Below are 14,726 nucleotides of genomic sequence, written 5' to 3'. Positions count from 1 at the left end.
CTTCCCTGAAGGAGGTGAATAGATGCATCATATTGAAGTCTTGGGCATGGCTAAAAATTGTCTCCTTGGATTCTGACCTAAGTGCCTATACCAGATGCCTACACCAAGGTGCCTGCCTGCAAACTTTTAAGCCTGAAATCATCAAGCTGGAAAGACAAGCGATATGTCACATGCCGAGGGGGAGACACAGTGAAGAGCACCTTGCCTTGGGCTGCTTAGGTGACCTTGAACTAGCCACGATCTTTCGGCTTCTGCTTCCGAGCTCCAAAATGGGGCAAGTGCCGCAGCGAGATTCCAAGGGGCTGTCAGAATAAAGGCACTACTCCAGTGCCACTCAGTCTGAATCCTGCTAGCAGCCCCCAAATGCACACACACAAAAAATAAGAGAAGAAAAGCAGAAATGCTTAAGTCTAGAAAAGAGGTAAGCATCTTTCAGCAAGGCTGGCTTTATTGCATAATAAAAGAGGGTGCCTAGAACCAAATTGGGGTTCTTTAACTACAAAAGGTACTCTGTACGCATGAACCAAATGGCTGCAGTTGGTTCAAGGCACTGGCCTGCAATTCAGATGTCAACGACCCGTCACATGTGGTAGTCAGTCACTGTTAACAATCTTGAGGAAGCAAAGTAACAGAAAGCAGCCCCTTCCTTAACCAACAGTGAACTGAAACGGCAGGCGGAGACACTTCTGGTGCCTTGTGCTTTTGCTAAAGAACCAGGCTGCAAGATCAACTGGCCAGCTTTTCATTGTCACCATTTTCCACTAGTTTTCTTTTCTTCTCGTCCGTTTTCCTCTTGAAGATGCTATTTCTGTAGAACTGAAGCTCTTTGATACTCTCCCTGATGTCATCCAGGGCTCTAAAGGGAATTCAGGAAATGTTAACATTCCTTTAAAAGAAGGCTGCACCATACAAACTCACCTCCAAACGCAAGGGCAGGCTAATTTTAAAAGAAGCTGAAAAAGGTATGACTTTACAGTGTCCCCCAAAATGCTGCAAACAGGTTGTGTATTTCTATGTGCTATGGAACCCTATAGAAGCGGAACTGAAGGAGAGATTCAAAGCTGGTTGGAGGCAGGAGAGCAAAAATGCCCTTACACACATGCCTTCTGCCCTGCTGGAATGAGACCAACAGAACTTTGGATTTGGCATCTTATTCCCTCTTGGTTCTCCACCCTTGCCACTTCTGAACTGCTCTGTAACACACACTTTCTCCTAGGGAAATAATGTAAATAAAGGAGGAAATGTTATTCTAATACAAAACATGCTACCCATCTTGGCGATAAACTTGCGGGCTGAATTACTATGATCCAGCACAATGAAAGAAGGTAGATAATAACAGCACGTTCATCTTGCTGAGTAATGACTAAGAGGCAAGTTCTGAGATGGACGGGGAAAGGTTCTTAACAGCACAGTTAACAGATGAGAAAAGGAAATGGCACACAGGAAGCTGCCTTATACTTGAGTCAAGCCTGATGGGCCATCAAGGCCGGGGAAAGCAACTTCTTGCCCAGTATAGCTGGACTACAACTCCCATCATCCCTGACCATTAGTCATCCTTACCACACTGCATAACCTGATTGTTGATGCTTGGTGATACAATCTGACACACACAAAACAATCACTCTTCAAAGCCAAAAAGTGTTACCTATGAGACGCAGCCTTCTTTGGAGCAAACTCGTAGTCTTCTGGGTACCAGCGTCTGCACACACAAAACAAGTCCCCATGATCCAAAATCTAAATTATCTACCAAATGTGGTGGACGCCATAGGCAAGAGCACCCAGAAACGCAGGAATCTGGAGCTGCCTCCAAATATAAAATCACCAGAAGCCACAGGCACACCAAATTTGAAACAATCTCATGCAAAAATCAGGACTGCGAGAATTCCAGCTTTAATTTTCTAAAACTCACGGAACCTAGTTATTACACTGCAGAGAAATATTTTCCACTTCCCAAAGTTCCATGTTACTCAATAATTTTACTATAGTTCAAAACCTCATGTTCATAGAATCATAGAATTGCAGACTGAGAAAGTTCCTTGAGGGTCTTCTAGTCCATGGGTAGGCAAACTAAGGCCCGGGGGCCGGATCCGGCTCAATTGCCTTCAAAATCCAGACAGTGGACGGTCTCGGAATCAGTAGAATGTGTGCTTTTATTTAAAATGCATCTCTGGGTTATTTGTGGGGCATAGGAATTCATTCTTCTTTTCCCCCCAAAATATAGTCTGGCCCCCTACACGGTCTGGGGGACAGTGGACCGGCCCCCTGCTGAAAAAGTTTGCTGACCCCTGTTCTAGTCCAACTCCCTGCAATGCAGGAATCTTCTGCCCAACGTGAAGCTTGAAGTCACAGCACTGAGATTAAGTGTCTCATGCTCTGCCAACTGAGCTATCAAATAAATAAAAAATAAATGCAAATATATTTTGCAGCTGTAGAATCTGAATCTTTCAGAAAGCTGCATCTACTGCTGACTGTAGGCATCTTGGTGGTCACATATTACAAGTAAGACCCGCAAGATTTCCTCAAAGTCTGTGGCATGCCATTTGATGCCCAAGGAGCCACCCACATACCCAAGCTCTGCCAAATGATGTAGTGGGTATTTACCTGCACAGTTCTTTGATGGTGCTCACATCAATGATCCTGTAGTGAAGGTGTTTCATGAACTGGGGCATGTGCTTGTCAAGGAATTTCTTGTCCGCATGAACCGAGTTTCCTGAAAAGGGTGGAAAGGCACAGATTCTGTTCATGCACTCAACATGGAATTCTCAGACAGGTGGCGAAGACACCCAGAAATCCCACCCACCCCCAAATCTCAATCTGAAATCTTTATTACAGCTGTAGACCAGCATACGTAGCGTGTGGTACAGTCATTTAAAATCTATAAAATGTTTTAGAAAGCTAAAAAGTATTAAAACAGAAATTATATATAATAGAAGCTAAATAATCTAAAATATAAATATACGGTAAATACAGTGGTACCTCTGGTTGCGAACGGGATCCGTTCCGGAGACCCGTTCGCAACATGAAGAGACCGCAACCCGCAGCGGCACATCTGCGCACTTGCGGGTTGCAATTCACCGCTTCTGCGCATGCGTGTGATGCCATTTAGCGCGTCTGCGCATGCACGAGTGGCGAAACCCAGAAGTAACCCTTTCCGGTACTTCCAGGTCGCCGCGGGACATAACCTGAAAGAACGCAACATGAAGCAGACGTAACATGAGGTATGACTGTATGAAAGAAGCTAAAATAATCTAAAAGAAGGATTAGGAGCATTAAATAGATGTGGAAGAGCATAAAAGGTTAGTATATGAAAGACTATGGCTAGCACAACTTCTCTATAGCACAACTTGTCTATGGTGCCCTTCTCTGACTTTGCACCACTAGAACTTGTACAATCTAAATTTTTAAGATCAGCCCTTCAAGTCCGAAAATGTGTCTCTGATGCCACTCTGAGACTAGAGACAGGCTTCACAAAAGTGGAGGCTAGAGTGTAGGTGACCATACTCAACTATTGGCCCAATTATTTTATTTTTATATGAACACATGAATCTGCCTTTGACAGAATCAAGACACCCACCCAACACCACTAGATTTTATCTGCAGTACTGCTACAGCCTAACCAAAGAAGGCACTTGGCCAAATGTCCAGGAAGGTGACATAAAATGGGGCAATTGGGCGCTGAATTTGCCCCGCTTTCCACTCACACTAATTCCAACAAATCTGAAGCTGCTGCATTTTCCCACCTGAACCTTCCCAGGCTCTACAATCAACATCATAAGATGCGCTGTCCCCGCATATACTTTCAGAAGAAAGAAGGAGGGGAGTCAGGGATTAAACCATCTGAATCTCAGTCTCTAGAACTCCCTTCCCATAAAGGCACAGATGTCACTTTCCCTTCTCTCAGTTAAACTTTTCATACCAAATGATATTTTGGAGAGATGGTCTATTGCTGATTCTCAAACTGGCTTTGATTAACCACATAGGGTTGCACCCAATGTTACACATACTCAGAGCAGACATTAGGTCTAAAATTAACAAACCTAGATGACTTGGGCCCATTAATTTGAATAGCTGAAGTTAGATGCAAACCACAAATTATGATTTGTTGATGTTAAGAGTGATTCATAATGGTTTTTTATATATATACGGTTTGCATTTTCTTTGTTTTGATCCATTAGCTGCCTCAGGCCCTTTGAATGGAAAGGGATAGTACAAATCAATAAAAATGCCTATCTTTCATAAACGTTAAAACCTCCTACCTGCAAGTGGGCAGAGTCCTGGAGGTGTCTGTTGACGGACAAAAGACAGAAATTCGTACTCTGCTTGGCGCAGCGAGATTTTGCTCTCCTGCACTGCCTTTGTAAGGCCAGACTGGAAGAAAGAGAGAAGCCAAAATTACATCATGTTGCCCGTGCCTTAAAAAGAGCCAGGCAGTTAAGATGTCATGCAAGAATCGATACTATTATTAGTTTTTATTAAACCTGTGGTCACTTCTTACTCAAAGGCCTCCAAGCCAATGACAACACATTTAGAACATAAGTATCAATATATTATACCATTAAAAACAGAAAGAAAACAACCCCCTTAACAGCCACAGGAAGGTTTGGCAGCACACTACTGAGAAAACAACATCTTAATGGATAGTGGAGGATTTGCACTACTAGATTAGGCCAAAATAACCATTTAATCCAGCCCTCTGTTTGCACCACTGTTGTTGTTGTTTAGTCGTTTAGTCGTGTCCGACTCTTCGTGACCCCATGGACCAGAGCACGCCAGGCACTTCTGTCCTCCACTGCCTCCCGCAGTTTGATCAAACTCATGCTAGTAGCTTCAAGAACACCATCCAACCATCTCATTCTCTGTCGTCCCCTTCTCCTTGTGCCCTCCATCTTTCCCAACATCAGGGTCTTTTCCAGGGAGTCTTCTCTTCTCATGAGGTGGCCAAAGTATTGCAGCCTCAGCTTCACGATCTGTCCTTCCAGTGAGCACTCAGGGCTGATTTCCTTCAGAATGGAGAGGTTTGATCTTCTTGCAGTCCATGGGACTCTCAAGAGTCTCCTCAAGCACCATAATTCAAAAGCATCAATTCTTCGGCGATCAGCCTTCTTTATGGTCCAGCTCTCACTTCCATACATCACTACTGGGAAAACCATGGCTTTTACTATACGGACCTTTGTTGGCAAGGTGATGTCTCTGCTTTTTAAGATGTTGTCTAGGTTTGCCATCGCCTTTCTCCCAAGGAGCAGGCGTCTTTTAATTTCGTGACTGCTGTCACCATCTGCACTGATCATGGAGCCCAAGAAAGTAAAATCTCTCACTGCCTCCATTTCTTCCCCATCTATTTGCCAGGAGGTGATGGGCCCAGTGGCCATGATCTTCGTTTTTTTGATGTTGAGCTTCAGACCATATTTTGCACTCTCCTCTTTCACCCTCATTAAAAGGTTCTTTAATTCCTCTTCACTTTCTGCCATCAAGGTTGTGTCATCTGCATATCTGAGGTTGTTGATATTTCTTCCGGCAATCTTAATTCCGGCTTGGGATTCATCCAGCCCAGCCTTTCGCATGATGAATTCTGCATATAAGTTAAATAAGCAGGGAGACAATATACAGCCTTGCCGTACTCCTTTCCCAATTTGGAACCAATCAGTTGTTCCATATCCAGTTCTAACTGTAGCTTCTTGTCCCACATAGAGATTTCGCAGGAGACAGATGAGGTGATCAGGCACTCCCATTTCTTTAAGAACTTGCCATAGTTTGCTGTGGTCAACACAGTCAAAGGCTTTTGCATAGTCAATGAAGCAGAAGTAGATGTCTTTCTGGAACTCTCTAGCTTTCTCCATAATCCAGCGCATGTTTGCAATTTGGTCTCTGGTTCCTCTGCCTCTTCTAAATCCAGCTTGCACTTCTGGGAGTTCTCGGTCCACATACTGCTTGAGCCTTCCTTGTAGAATTTTAAGCATAACCTTGCTAGCATGTGAAATGAGTGAAATTGTGCGGTAGTTGGAGCATTCTTTGGCACTGCCTTTCTTTGGGATTGGAATGTAGACTGATCTTCTCCAATCCTCTGGCCACTGCTGAGTTTTCCAAACTTGCTGGCATATTGAGTGTAGCACCTTAACAGCATCATCTTTTAAAATTTTAAACAGTTCAGCTGGAATACCATCACTTCCACTGGCCTTGTTATTTGCAGTGCTTTCTAAGGCCCATTTGACTTCACTCTCCAGGATGTCTGGCTCAAGGTCAGCAACCACACTACCTGGGGTGTACGAGACATCCATATCTTTCTGGTATAATTCCTCTGTGTATTCTTGCCACCTCTTCTTGATGTCTTCTGCTTCAGTTAGATCTTTACCACTTTTGTCCTTTATTATGGTAATCTTTGTACGAAATGTTCCTTTCATATTTCCGATTTTCTTGAACAGATCTCTGGTTCTTCCCGTTCTGTTGCTTTCCTCTATTTCTTTGCATTGCTCGTTTAAGAAGGCCTTCTTGTCTCTCCTTGCTGTTCTTTGGAAATCTGCATTCAATTTCCTGTATCTTTCACTATCTCCCTCGCATTTTGCTTGCCTTCTCTCCCCCGCTATTTGTAAGGCCTCGTTGGACAGCCACTTTGCTTTCTTGCATTTCTTTTTCATTGGGATGGTTTTAGTTGCTGCCTCCTGTATAATGTTGCGAGCCTCCATCCATAGTTCTTCAGGCACTCTGTCCAGCAAATCTAAATCCTTAAACCTGTTCCTCACTTCCACTGTGTATTCATAAGGGATTTGGTTTAGATTGTATCTTACCTGTCCAGTGGTTTTTCCTACTTTCTTCAGTTTAAGCTTGAATTTTGCTATAAGGAGCTGATGATCTGAGCCACAGTCAGCTCCAGGTCTTGTTTTTGCTGACTGTATAGAGCTTCTCCATCTTTGGCTGCAGAGAATATAATCAATCTGATTTCGATGTTGCCCATCTGGGGATGTCCATGTGTAGAGTCGTCTCTTGTGTTGTTGGAAAAGCGTGTTTGTGATGACCAGCTTGTTCTCTTGACAGAACTCTATTAGCCTTTGCCCTGCTTCGTTTTGATCTCCAAGGCCAAACTTGGCAGTTGTTCCTTTTATCTCTTGATTCCCTACTTTAGCATTCCAATCCCCTATAATGAGCAGAACATCCTTCTTTGGTGTCACTTCGATAAGGTTTTGTAAGTCTTCATAGAACTGGTCAATTTCAGTTTCTTCAGCACCAGTAGTTGGTGCATAAACTTGGATTACTGTGATGTTAAAAGGTCTGCCTTGGATTCGTATCGAGATCATTCTATCATTTTTGAGACTGCATCCCAGTACAGCTTTCGCCACTCTTTTGTTGACTATGAGGGCCACTCCATTTCTCTTACGGGTTTCTTGCCCACAGTAGTAGATATGGTAGTCATCCGAACTGAATTCGCCCATTCCTGTCCATTTTAGCTCACTGATGCCCAGGATGTCAATATTTATTCTTGCCATCTCATTTTTGACCACATCCAACTTACCCAGGTTCATGGTTCTTACATTCCAGGTTCCTATGCAATATTTTTCTTTACAGCATTGGACTTTCCTTTCGCTTCCATGCATATCCACAACTGAGCGTCCTTTCGGCTTTGGCCCAGCCGCTTCATCAGCTCTGGATCTACTTGTACTTGTCCTCCGCTCTTCCCCAGTAGCATGTTGGACACCTTCCGACCTGAGGGGCTCATCTTCCAGTGTCATAACTTTTATATGCCTGTTGTCTTTGTCCATGGAGTTTTCTTGGCAGGGATACTGGAGTGGCTTGCCGATTCCTACTCCAGGTGGATCACGTTTGGTCAAAACTCTCCACTATGACCTGTTCATCTTGGGTGCCCTGCTCGGCGTAGTTCATAGCTTCTCTGAGTTCTTCAAGCCCCTTCGCCACGGCAAGGCAGTGATCCATGAAGGGGGTTTGCACCACTAGACCAGGCCAAAATAACCATTTAATCCAGCCCTCTGTTTCCTACAGACATCGGCCCAGATGCCCCAGGGAAGGCCAGAAAACAGGGCATGGTGCATTGGCACTCCACTACTAATATTCAGAGGGAGGCTGAAACTGGATCTGGAAGACTCATACAGCCATCAAGACTAGTAGCCATTGATGAATGTGGCCAAGACAAGTCACTGATCTCATTCCCTTGCAGGAACTGCTGGTAAACAAGGAAGCGGTCTCCCCACTCCCAAACCCCAGCCAAAGGATGCAGCAATTTTAGCACAACAAAAAAAGGTTTAATATTAAAAAGTCTTCATAATGGACATGGGAAACTCTAATGCCATGCTAAGGACACACTGTGAAGCTGGGTGAAGCTGGCCCGTTTTGCACAGATGAGATAAACCTCCAGCCATCCTTTTCAAAGAAGTGCTTCATGCAGACGGCAGGGAACATGGCACGGTCAAGATAAGGTTCTGTGCATGTGGAACTGTAAAAAGATAAAGGAGGTCTTCTCAAGGGAGTGTGAGTGATGAAGAAGCAGGCCTCTACCTTGCCGTGATGCTCTTTGCACCATTCTGACATGCTGTCCAGTAGCTCATCTGGCTGGTTTATTATCAGGTTGGGACCCTGTCAGCAAAATAGGAGAAAACAATGGGGAATCAGATCAGACTGTTACATCACTGATGCTCATTTGTTGCTGTTGCTGCAATTATTAATATAGTAATACTAGCATTTTATCCTGATTCTCAGCCAATAAGGGTTCCCAGGATTTCTCTCACATATATCTGTGATGTGATAGCCACCACCCACAGACTGACAATCTAACCCAGTCATAGGCAAACTTGGCCCTCCAGATGCTTTGAGACTACAATTCCCATCATCCCTGACCACCGGTCCTGTTAGCTAGGGATGATGGGAGCTGAAGTCCCAAAACATCCGGAAGGCCAAGTTTGCCTATGCTTGATTTAGCCAGACATGACACAGAAGGAAGTGGAATTGAGAGGGAAGAGGAAAAAGCCAACTCAGGCACTTCTTCTTAAGTTATAGGATTCTTATAATGACCTGCTAGAGGAGTCAAAAGTGGCTGGCTTTTTTAAGAGTCAATGGAACGGCCCTGCAGCTCCACCTCTCTCTTCAGTCCAAAACAAGAGCTGCTAAAGGACAACAGTTCAGGAAGGAAGGGATGGGGGTGGGTGGTAGCAATATAAGTGGAACTGTTCAAACAGCAGTATGTATTATGAATAGAAATAATCACCTTTGTTTGAACACAAAGGGATGTAAACTTGTAGCACAATCAGATTCATTTTTACTCTCAAGTGTAATGGTGACAGTTTGCACCAGGTAAAACCTGATGAACTTTTAGACTTGATGGAAACAGGAAGCAGCCGTAATTTGGTCACCTTTCGAGTTCGCAATATTCAGTTGGCATTCACTTCCCTCGCTAAAAACATTTGGAAATAGCATGCATAAAAGGGGCTTTTCATCAGCCAGCTATGTGGCAAAGAAGTCAGTGGAAATTATGAGTGACTTGTTGGCCACTCACAGCAATTAGCTAACCAGCTGGCATTTAAAAAATACATATTGAAAAGAAAAAAAAGGACTACAAACTTAAAATCCTCTCTTCCCCCCTTTCCTCCATCCCAAAGGCATAGTTCAGATGTAAACAAAAATAGTACAGTTAACACTAGCACTAATATGGAGAAAAACAGAAAGTTACTAATGTCAGTATGAAGGAGAATATTAACACAAACAGATATTATGGAATGCAGTTTGTCCTGTAAAGTATTTGTTCAAATACTGGCTCAATGGCCACCAGACTGCCAAAGAAGTTTTTTGTACCAGTTTTTCAGAAATGGCTGTCCCAAATTACATTATACCATTTTTTCACATTTAAACCCTTTGTTTCCTTCCATTTTCTAGCTATCAATATTCTTCTTACCACTAATAAGTAACCAATTACATGTTCATATAATAACCCTTGGTAGTCTGCACTGAATATACCCAACAATGCTATTTCAGGAGGGTGGTTTCTTTAACGGTTTTCTCCAGTATTTTTGTTATTTCTGTGCTAGCTGGCATTTAGCAGGCACCAGCCCCCAAAATCAGCAACCAACATACCTCAGCCAAGATGTTCAAGTCCGAATCTGTTATGAGACAGGCCATCTCAATGATCTGGTCTTTTTCAATGTCGAGCCCCGTCATCTATATCAAAGTCAAAATGTTAACAACTCGGAAAATTGCCCTGGAGCACAGTTTATTTCTTTATTTCTTTAATGTCAGGCCATAGCAGTGATGTTCTTCCTGCTCACTTAAGCCAAGTGGTTAAATGTTTAGTTCGGGTTGGTGGTTATTCTAAATTGGGTATAACTGTAAACTGTTTATTATTGCTATTGCTGTTGGTTTCTATTGATTTATTGGTTGGTTTGTTGCTCGCAGAGGATATTTTGTTTTTTAATGTTTGATACTTTGTTGTGTTTTTATACATGTTGTAAGCCGCCCAGAGTGGCTGGGGAAACCCAGCAAGATGGGCGGGATATACATTTTAAAAATATTATTATTATTATTAAGTGTCAATTGTTTTAGGACCTCAAGCCTATACAAGCTGATAAAATCTAGGATTGTGAATTGCTTTGCTACAAGAGGCCCAGGGGAGGAGGTCAATCTTTTTAAAGTGTGGGCGCATTTGTAATAAATAGGCTTCTCGATAACTATTAAGAGCGATAAATGGCCTCCATATTCAGTGGCTTCTGGAAGCCAACAATAAGAAATGACGTCTTGTCTGCCACTGCTGGTTGCACAGAACTGATCCTCAGTCTGGTCACACATGGAGCCAACATAGCCCCTTCAAATAAAATTGTGAACTTGAAACCTCATTTCCTCATAGCACAAGGATGCAGCTTGTCCTAGGATAGGCTTTGTCAGCCTGGTGCCCTATAGATGGTTTGGACTGCAACTTCCATCAGGCTCCAGTGGGCCTATTTGAGGGCACCCTGCTGGTGAAGGCTGCCCTAGATCCCTTGAAAATTCCCGCACTGCTAATGTAGATATATGTTGTTGTTGTTGTTGTTTAGTCGCTTAGTCGTGTCCGACTCTTCGTGACCCCATGGACCAGAGCACGCCAGGCACTCCTGTCTTCCACTGCCTCCCGCAGTTTGGCCACTCATGTTTGTAGCTTCGAGAACACTGTCCAACCATCTCATTCTCTGTTGTCCCCTTCTTTCCCAACATCAGGGTCTTTTCCAGGGAGTCTTCTCTTCTCATGAGGTGGCCAAAGTATTGGAGCCTCAGCTTCACGATCTGTCCTTCCAGTGAGCACTCAGGGCTGATTTCCTTAGGAATAGAGAGGTTTGATCTTCTTGCAGTCCATGGGACTCTCAAGAGTCTCCTCCAGCACCATAATTCAAAAGCATCAATTCTTCGGCGATCAGCCTTCTTTATGGTCCAGCTCTCACTTCCATACATCACTAAGATATATGTTAGAACACTCCTTTCCAACCTACCAAGGGTCCCAGCTGCCCTAGGGTGACCAAATTTGATTTTCTGCTCCCAAGATCTCATTTCCTGTGAAATTAGGCTGCTTCTTCCCCCACAAACCAAGCTTTCTACATTTCCTAGAAAAAACACTTAAAGGGTGAATGGTCTCCTTCCTTCTCTCACACACATCCACCTACAGTGCCTATGTATCGTGGGGGATAATATGGGATGGGGGCACACACCAAGGCTCCCAGGAATAATAGGATGGGCACCAATCTCCTGCACATGTCCTGTAGTACATGAGTCGGGGGGTGGGTGGCATTATGCGATGCAACCCCCGTAGGATACACATCTCCTCAAAGGATATTCTAAGAGAGTCCAATCTTGCTCGTACACAGGCATACACTTACATTGCACCTGTCTCTTTTGGGGAAGGAGGATGAATCCTGCACCTACACTGCACCAGTATCTCTTGCGGGGATATTATGGGCTGCAGCTCCTCTGCAAATAACCCAACAGGCACATCTCTTGGGAACGTTGCCTTACATGGTGTAGGTCTTTCTACATGAACAGATATTAGAAAATGGATACTATGATACTAGGGGATTGCAATCCTCAAGTATTCACCCCCAGCTGTCTCAAGGGGTAGAGGGATTTTGCGGGACGCAGCCCCGCCCTCTCCTTACACATTGATATTGAACCATATATATATGATTCATATATATGATATGATCCTGAACCAAATCTCTCATTCTCATATATATATATATATATATATATATATATATATATATATATATATATATGCAGGTTTTGGTGTCTTCGGGTGTCTTCCCGTGTAAGAGTCGGGGTGTCTGTGCGACGTTTCGACGAGGTCTCACTCGTCATCTTCAGGCTGGTGCTTTCGGCTTCTTGTTACTGGAACAGAGCTCTGTTCCAGTAACAAGAAGCCGAAAGCACCAGCCTGAAGATGACGAGTGAGACCTCGTCGAAACGTCGCACAGACACCCCGACTCTTACACGGGAAGACACCCGAAGACACCAAAACCTGCATTCCTGTACCCGTGAAAATCTACGAAAGCATATATATATATATATATATATATATATATATATATATATATATTCAAATTAAAGTTTTGCAATCACATATCCAGCATACATCATAAGAACAAGATTCCAAAGAACCTCCTAGACTTCCCTCCTTCCCCTTTCTGGATCCTATTATAAATCATTTGCCCCTGCATCTTCTATAATAATCTGTTTTATATCTCCATTATATCCAAAATTCACCATTAAACTACAAGTGTTATTCCGATCCTAATAACGATTTTGACTGTTTACAATGATTTTTTAAGATAAATGATAAATTTTCTGAACTAAATCTCATGGGGGCATATTATGGGATAGTAGCTATTTGTATAACTGTTTCATACTTCTTCGAAGGCAATGTTCTGGGGCAGCGGGGAATCACGGGGCGGATCCTCCTCAAAAGGAGCTAAACCGCACTTGCCGCGGGGAAGGGGGGCATATTATGGGATGGAGCGCCCTTTTTTTCACCCCCCCCCCAATCCGCACCCAATGCCAGGGAGCAGGATACTACGGGATGGAGCCCCCGCATTGCACTCCACATGGTGCAAGCGTCTCGGGGGACGAAACGGACAGGATATTATGGGATGCCCCTTCGCAGAGGCCTCGTTACGTTACGGGGCGCCTCACCTCCAGGTCCACCCAGACCATTCTCTGCCCCATGCCGGGCTCCGCCGCCCCTCCGGCTCCTGCCATGGCTCGCAACCCGCTCAGGCAACGCCCCGACAGCCACCGCCTCCCTGCCGGCGCGCCGAAAAGCCGCCAAGCCCTTCCGCCAGCGCGCATCATCTGGAGAAGCCGGAGAAGCCGCAGACTACAAATCCCAGCAGGCCCCGCTCCAGCCCCGCCCGCTAGGCCATAAGGGACTGCCGCGCAGCCTCCTAGGATTTGTAGTTTTGCGTGGCGACAGCGGGAGTGAGAGCGTCCCTGCGCGCCTAGTGCCTCGCTTGGCATGCTGGGGGTTGTAGTTTGAAGGATGAGGCTCCGGCGGCGGCGGCGATCGGTTCCTACACTGTAATGCGAGTTCGTGCCCCAATCCTCCAAAACGGGAGGCTGGCCCAGTAAAAGGGTCAGCTGGGCTTGCGTTTTCCCCCCTTCCCCAATACAAAGCTGCATTTTCTTACCATATTAATAAAGCAAATCTAGCCCTTTTAAGTGAAAGCACTGAGCCGAAAGTTAACACGTGTTATTTTAAAAACACGCAATATGTGGTCTGTGCAATAAAGGAAAATCCAAGGCCCCTTCTTGAGACTCGTAATCTTTTTCTTTCTTAAAAATCCAAATATGCAGGGAGCAGGATTCCTGCCGCCCCCCCCCCCTCAAGCTTGGAAGTAAATGAGTAAAAGGATGAAAAAAAAATTATGAATACCACAATTAACTCAGGAATAGACAGGAAATAAAAGTTAAAATAATGCCTCAAAGTGGGGGGGGGTAAGAGACCCATCAGTGTTATCAACACTCACAGGCAGGTTTCAGGTGGGAGGCATTCCCAGCCCAAACCAGTGTCCCGTGCATTGGGTTAGTTCAAAGCGACACCAAGAAACAACACTGGCGCATGAACAATTTTGTGTCTGACATAGCGGTACTTAGAACAGAAAGAAAAATCCTTCTCATTGGCTCCTGTGTCACTTTCTGCATTTCAGGGATTCTTTTAAAGAGTGAACTTTGTGAAGCACTTACCTAGACCCAGGAAGGTTTAAGATGGAAGCCCTCGTCTGACCACATGACCTAAATCCACTGTACTTGAGCATTATTATGGCTGTCCACAGAAGCAGTACGCAGGTATGAAAAATTACATTCTATATTTGAAGATGGCAATGCTATTTAAGGAAACGTCATTACATGACAACTTTGCGCCTCAAAGCTTCTTTACACATTGCATTTGCATCCTGCACACGTGAAATGCCTTACACATTAGGAGTGCTACAGTATGCAATGTGTTTGCACCAACCCAAACACACGTTAGGTTCACAGAATACAAAGCTAGAACTGGAACATGCAGACATGGTGATGGAACATGCATTTATCATTGCAATATAAGAAACAACCCTCTGCAGCTGCCCCCCTTGTGTCTTCTTGAAAACCAGAGGAAGTCTAGATTCCCTTTTGTTTTTAAGTCCTAGTTGGCCTCATAATATGTTCCACTCCCCACCAAAAGAGAGACAAAACACTTTTAAAAAATGCACTTTTAAAAATTTATAGACTTGGGC

General features: G+C 44.2%; 1 protein-coding gene and 1 long non-coding RNA gene across 2 annotated transcripts in view; one reads left to right on the top strand and one right to left on the bottom strand.

Annotated features, from left to right (window-relative positions):
• Nucleotides 1-14,726, top strand: part of LOC309519657 — a 105,791-nt gene that overhangs the window by 61,789 nt on the left and 29,276 nt on the right. The gene's annotated exons all lie outside the window — the stretch shown is intronic.
• REXO2 (RNA exonuclease 2) lies at nucleotides 431-13,320 on the bottom strand. The gene is made up of 7 exons (XM_082200639.1): nucleotides 13,147-13,320; nucleotides 10,072-10,155; nucleotides 8,503-8,580; nucleotides 4,257-4,368; nucleotides 2,602-2,710; nucleotides 1,646-1,699; nucleotides 431-856 (listed from the first exon to the last, which is right to left on the bottom strand). The coding sequence occupies exons 1-7, from the start codon at nucleotides 13,303-13,305 to the stop codon at nucleotides 727-729; spliced, it is 726 nt and encodes a 241-aa protein (XP_082056765.1). The 5' UTR covers nucleotides 13,306-13,320; the 3' UTR covers nucleotides 431-726.

The sequence above is a fragment of the Podarcis vaucheri genome, assembly GCF_965113315.1.
Source record: "Podarcis vaucheri genome assembly, chromosome: 15".
Taxonomy (NCBI): domain Eukaryota; kingdom Metazoa; phylum Chordata; class Lepidosauria; order Squamata; family Lacertidae; genus Podarcis; species Podarcis vaucheri.
This window is presented reverse-complemented; position numbering and strand designations above follow the sequence as displayed.

What these genes read in the sequence shown, in the direction of transcription:
- REXO2 (XM_082200639.1), bottom strand. Translation starts at nt 13,305, where the DNA reads ATGATGCGCGCTGGCGGAAGGGCTTGGCGGCTTTTCGGCGCGCCGGCA. An exon ending in ACCATCAAAGAACTGTGCAG is followed by an intron (nt 1,700 to 2,601) that starts GTAAATACCCAC and finishes TTGTGTGTGCAG; the next exon opens with ACGCTGGTACCCAGAAGACT. An exon ending in AAGAAGGCTGCGTCTCATAG is followed by an intron (nt 857 to 1,645) that starts GTAACACTTTTT and finishes AATTCCCTTTAG; the next exon opens with AGCCCTGGATGACATCAGGG.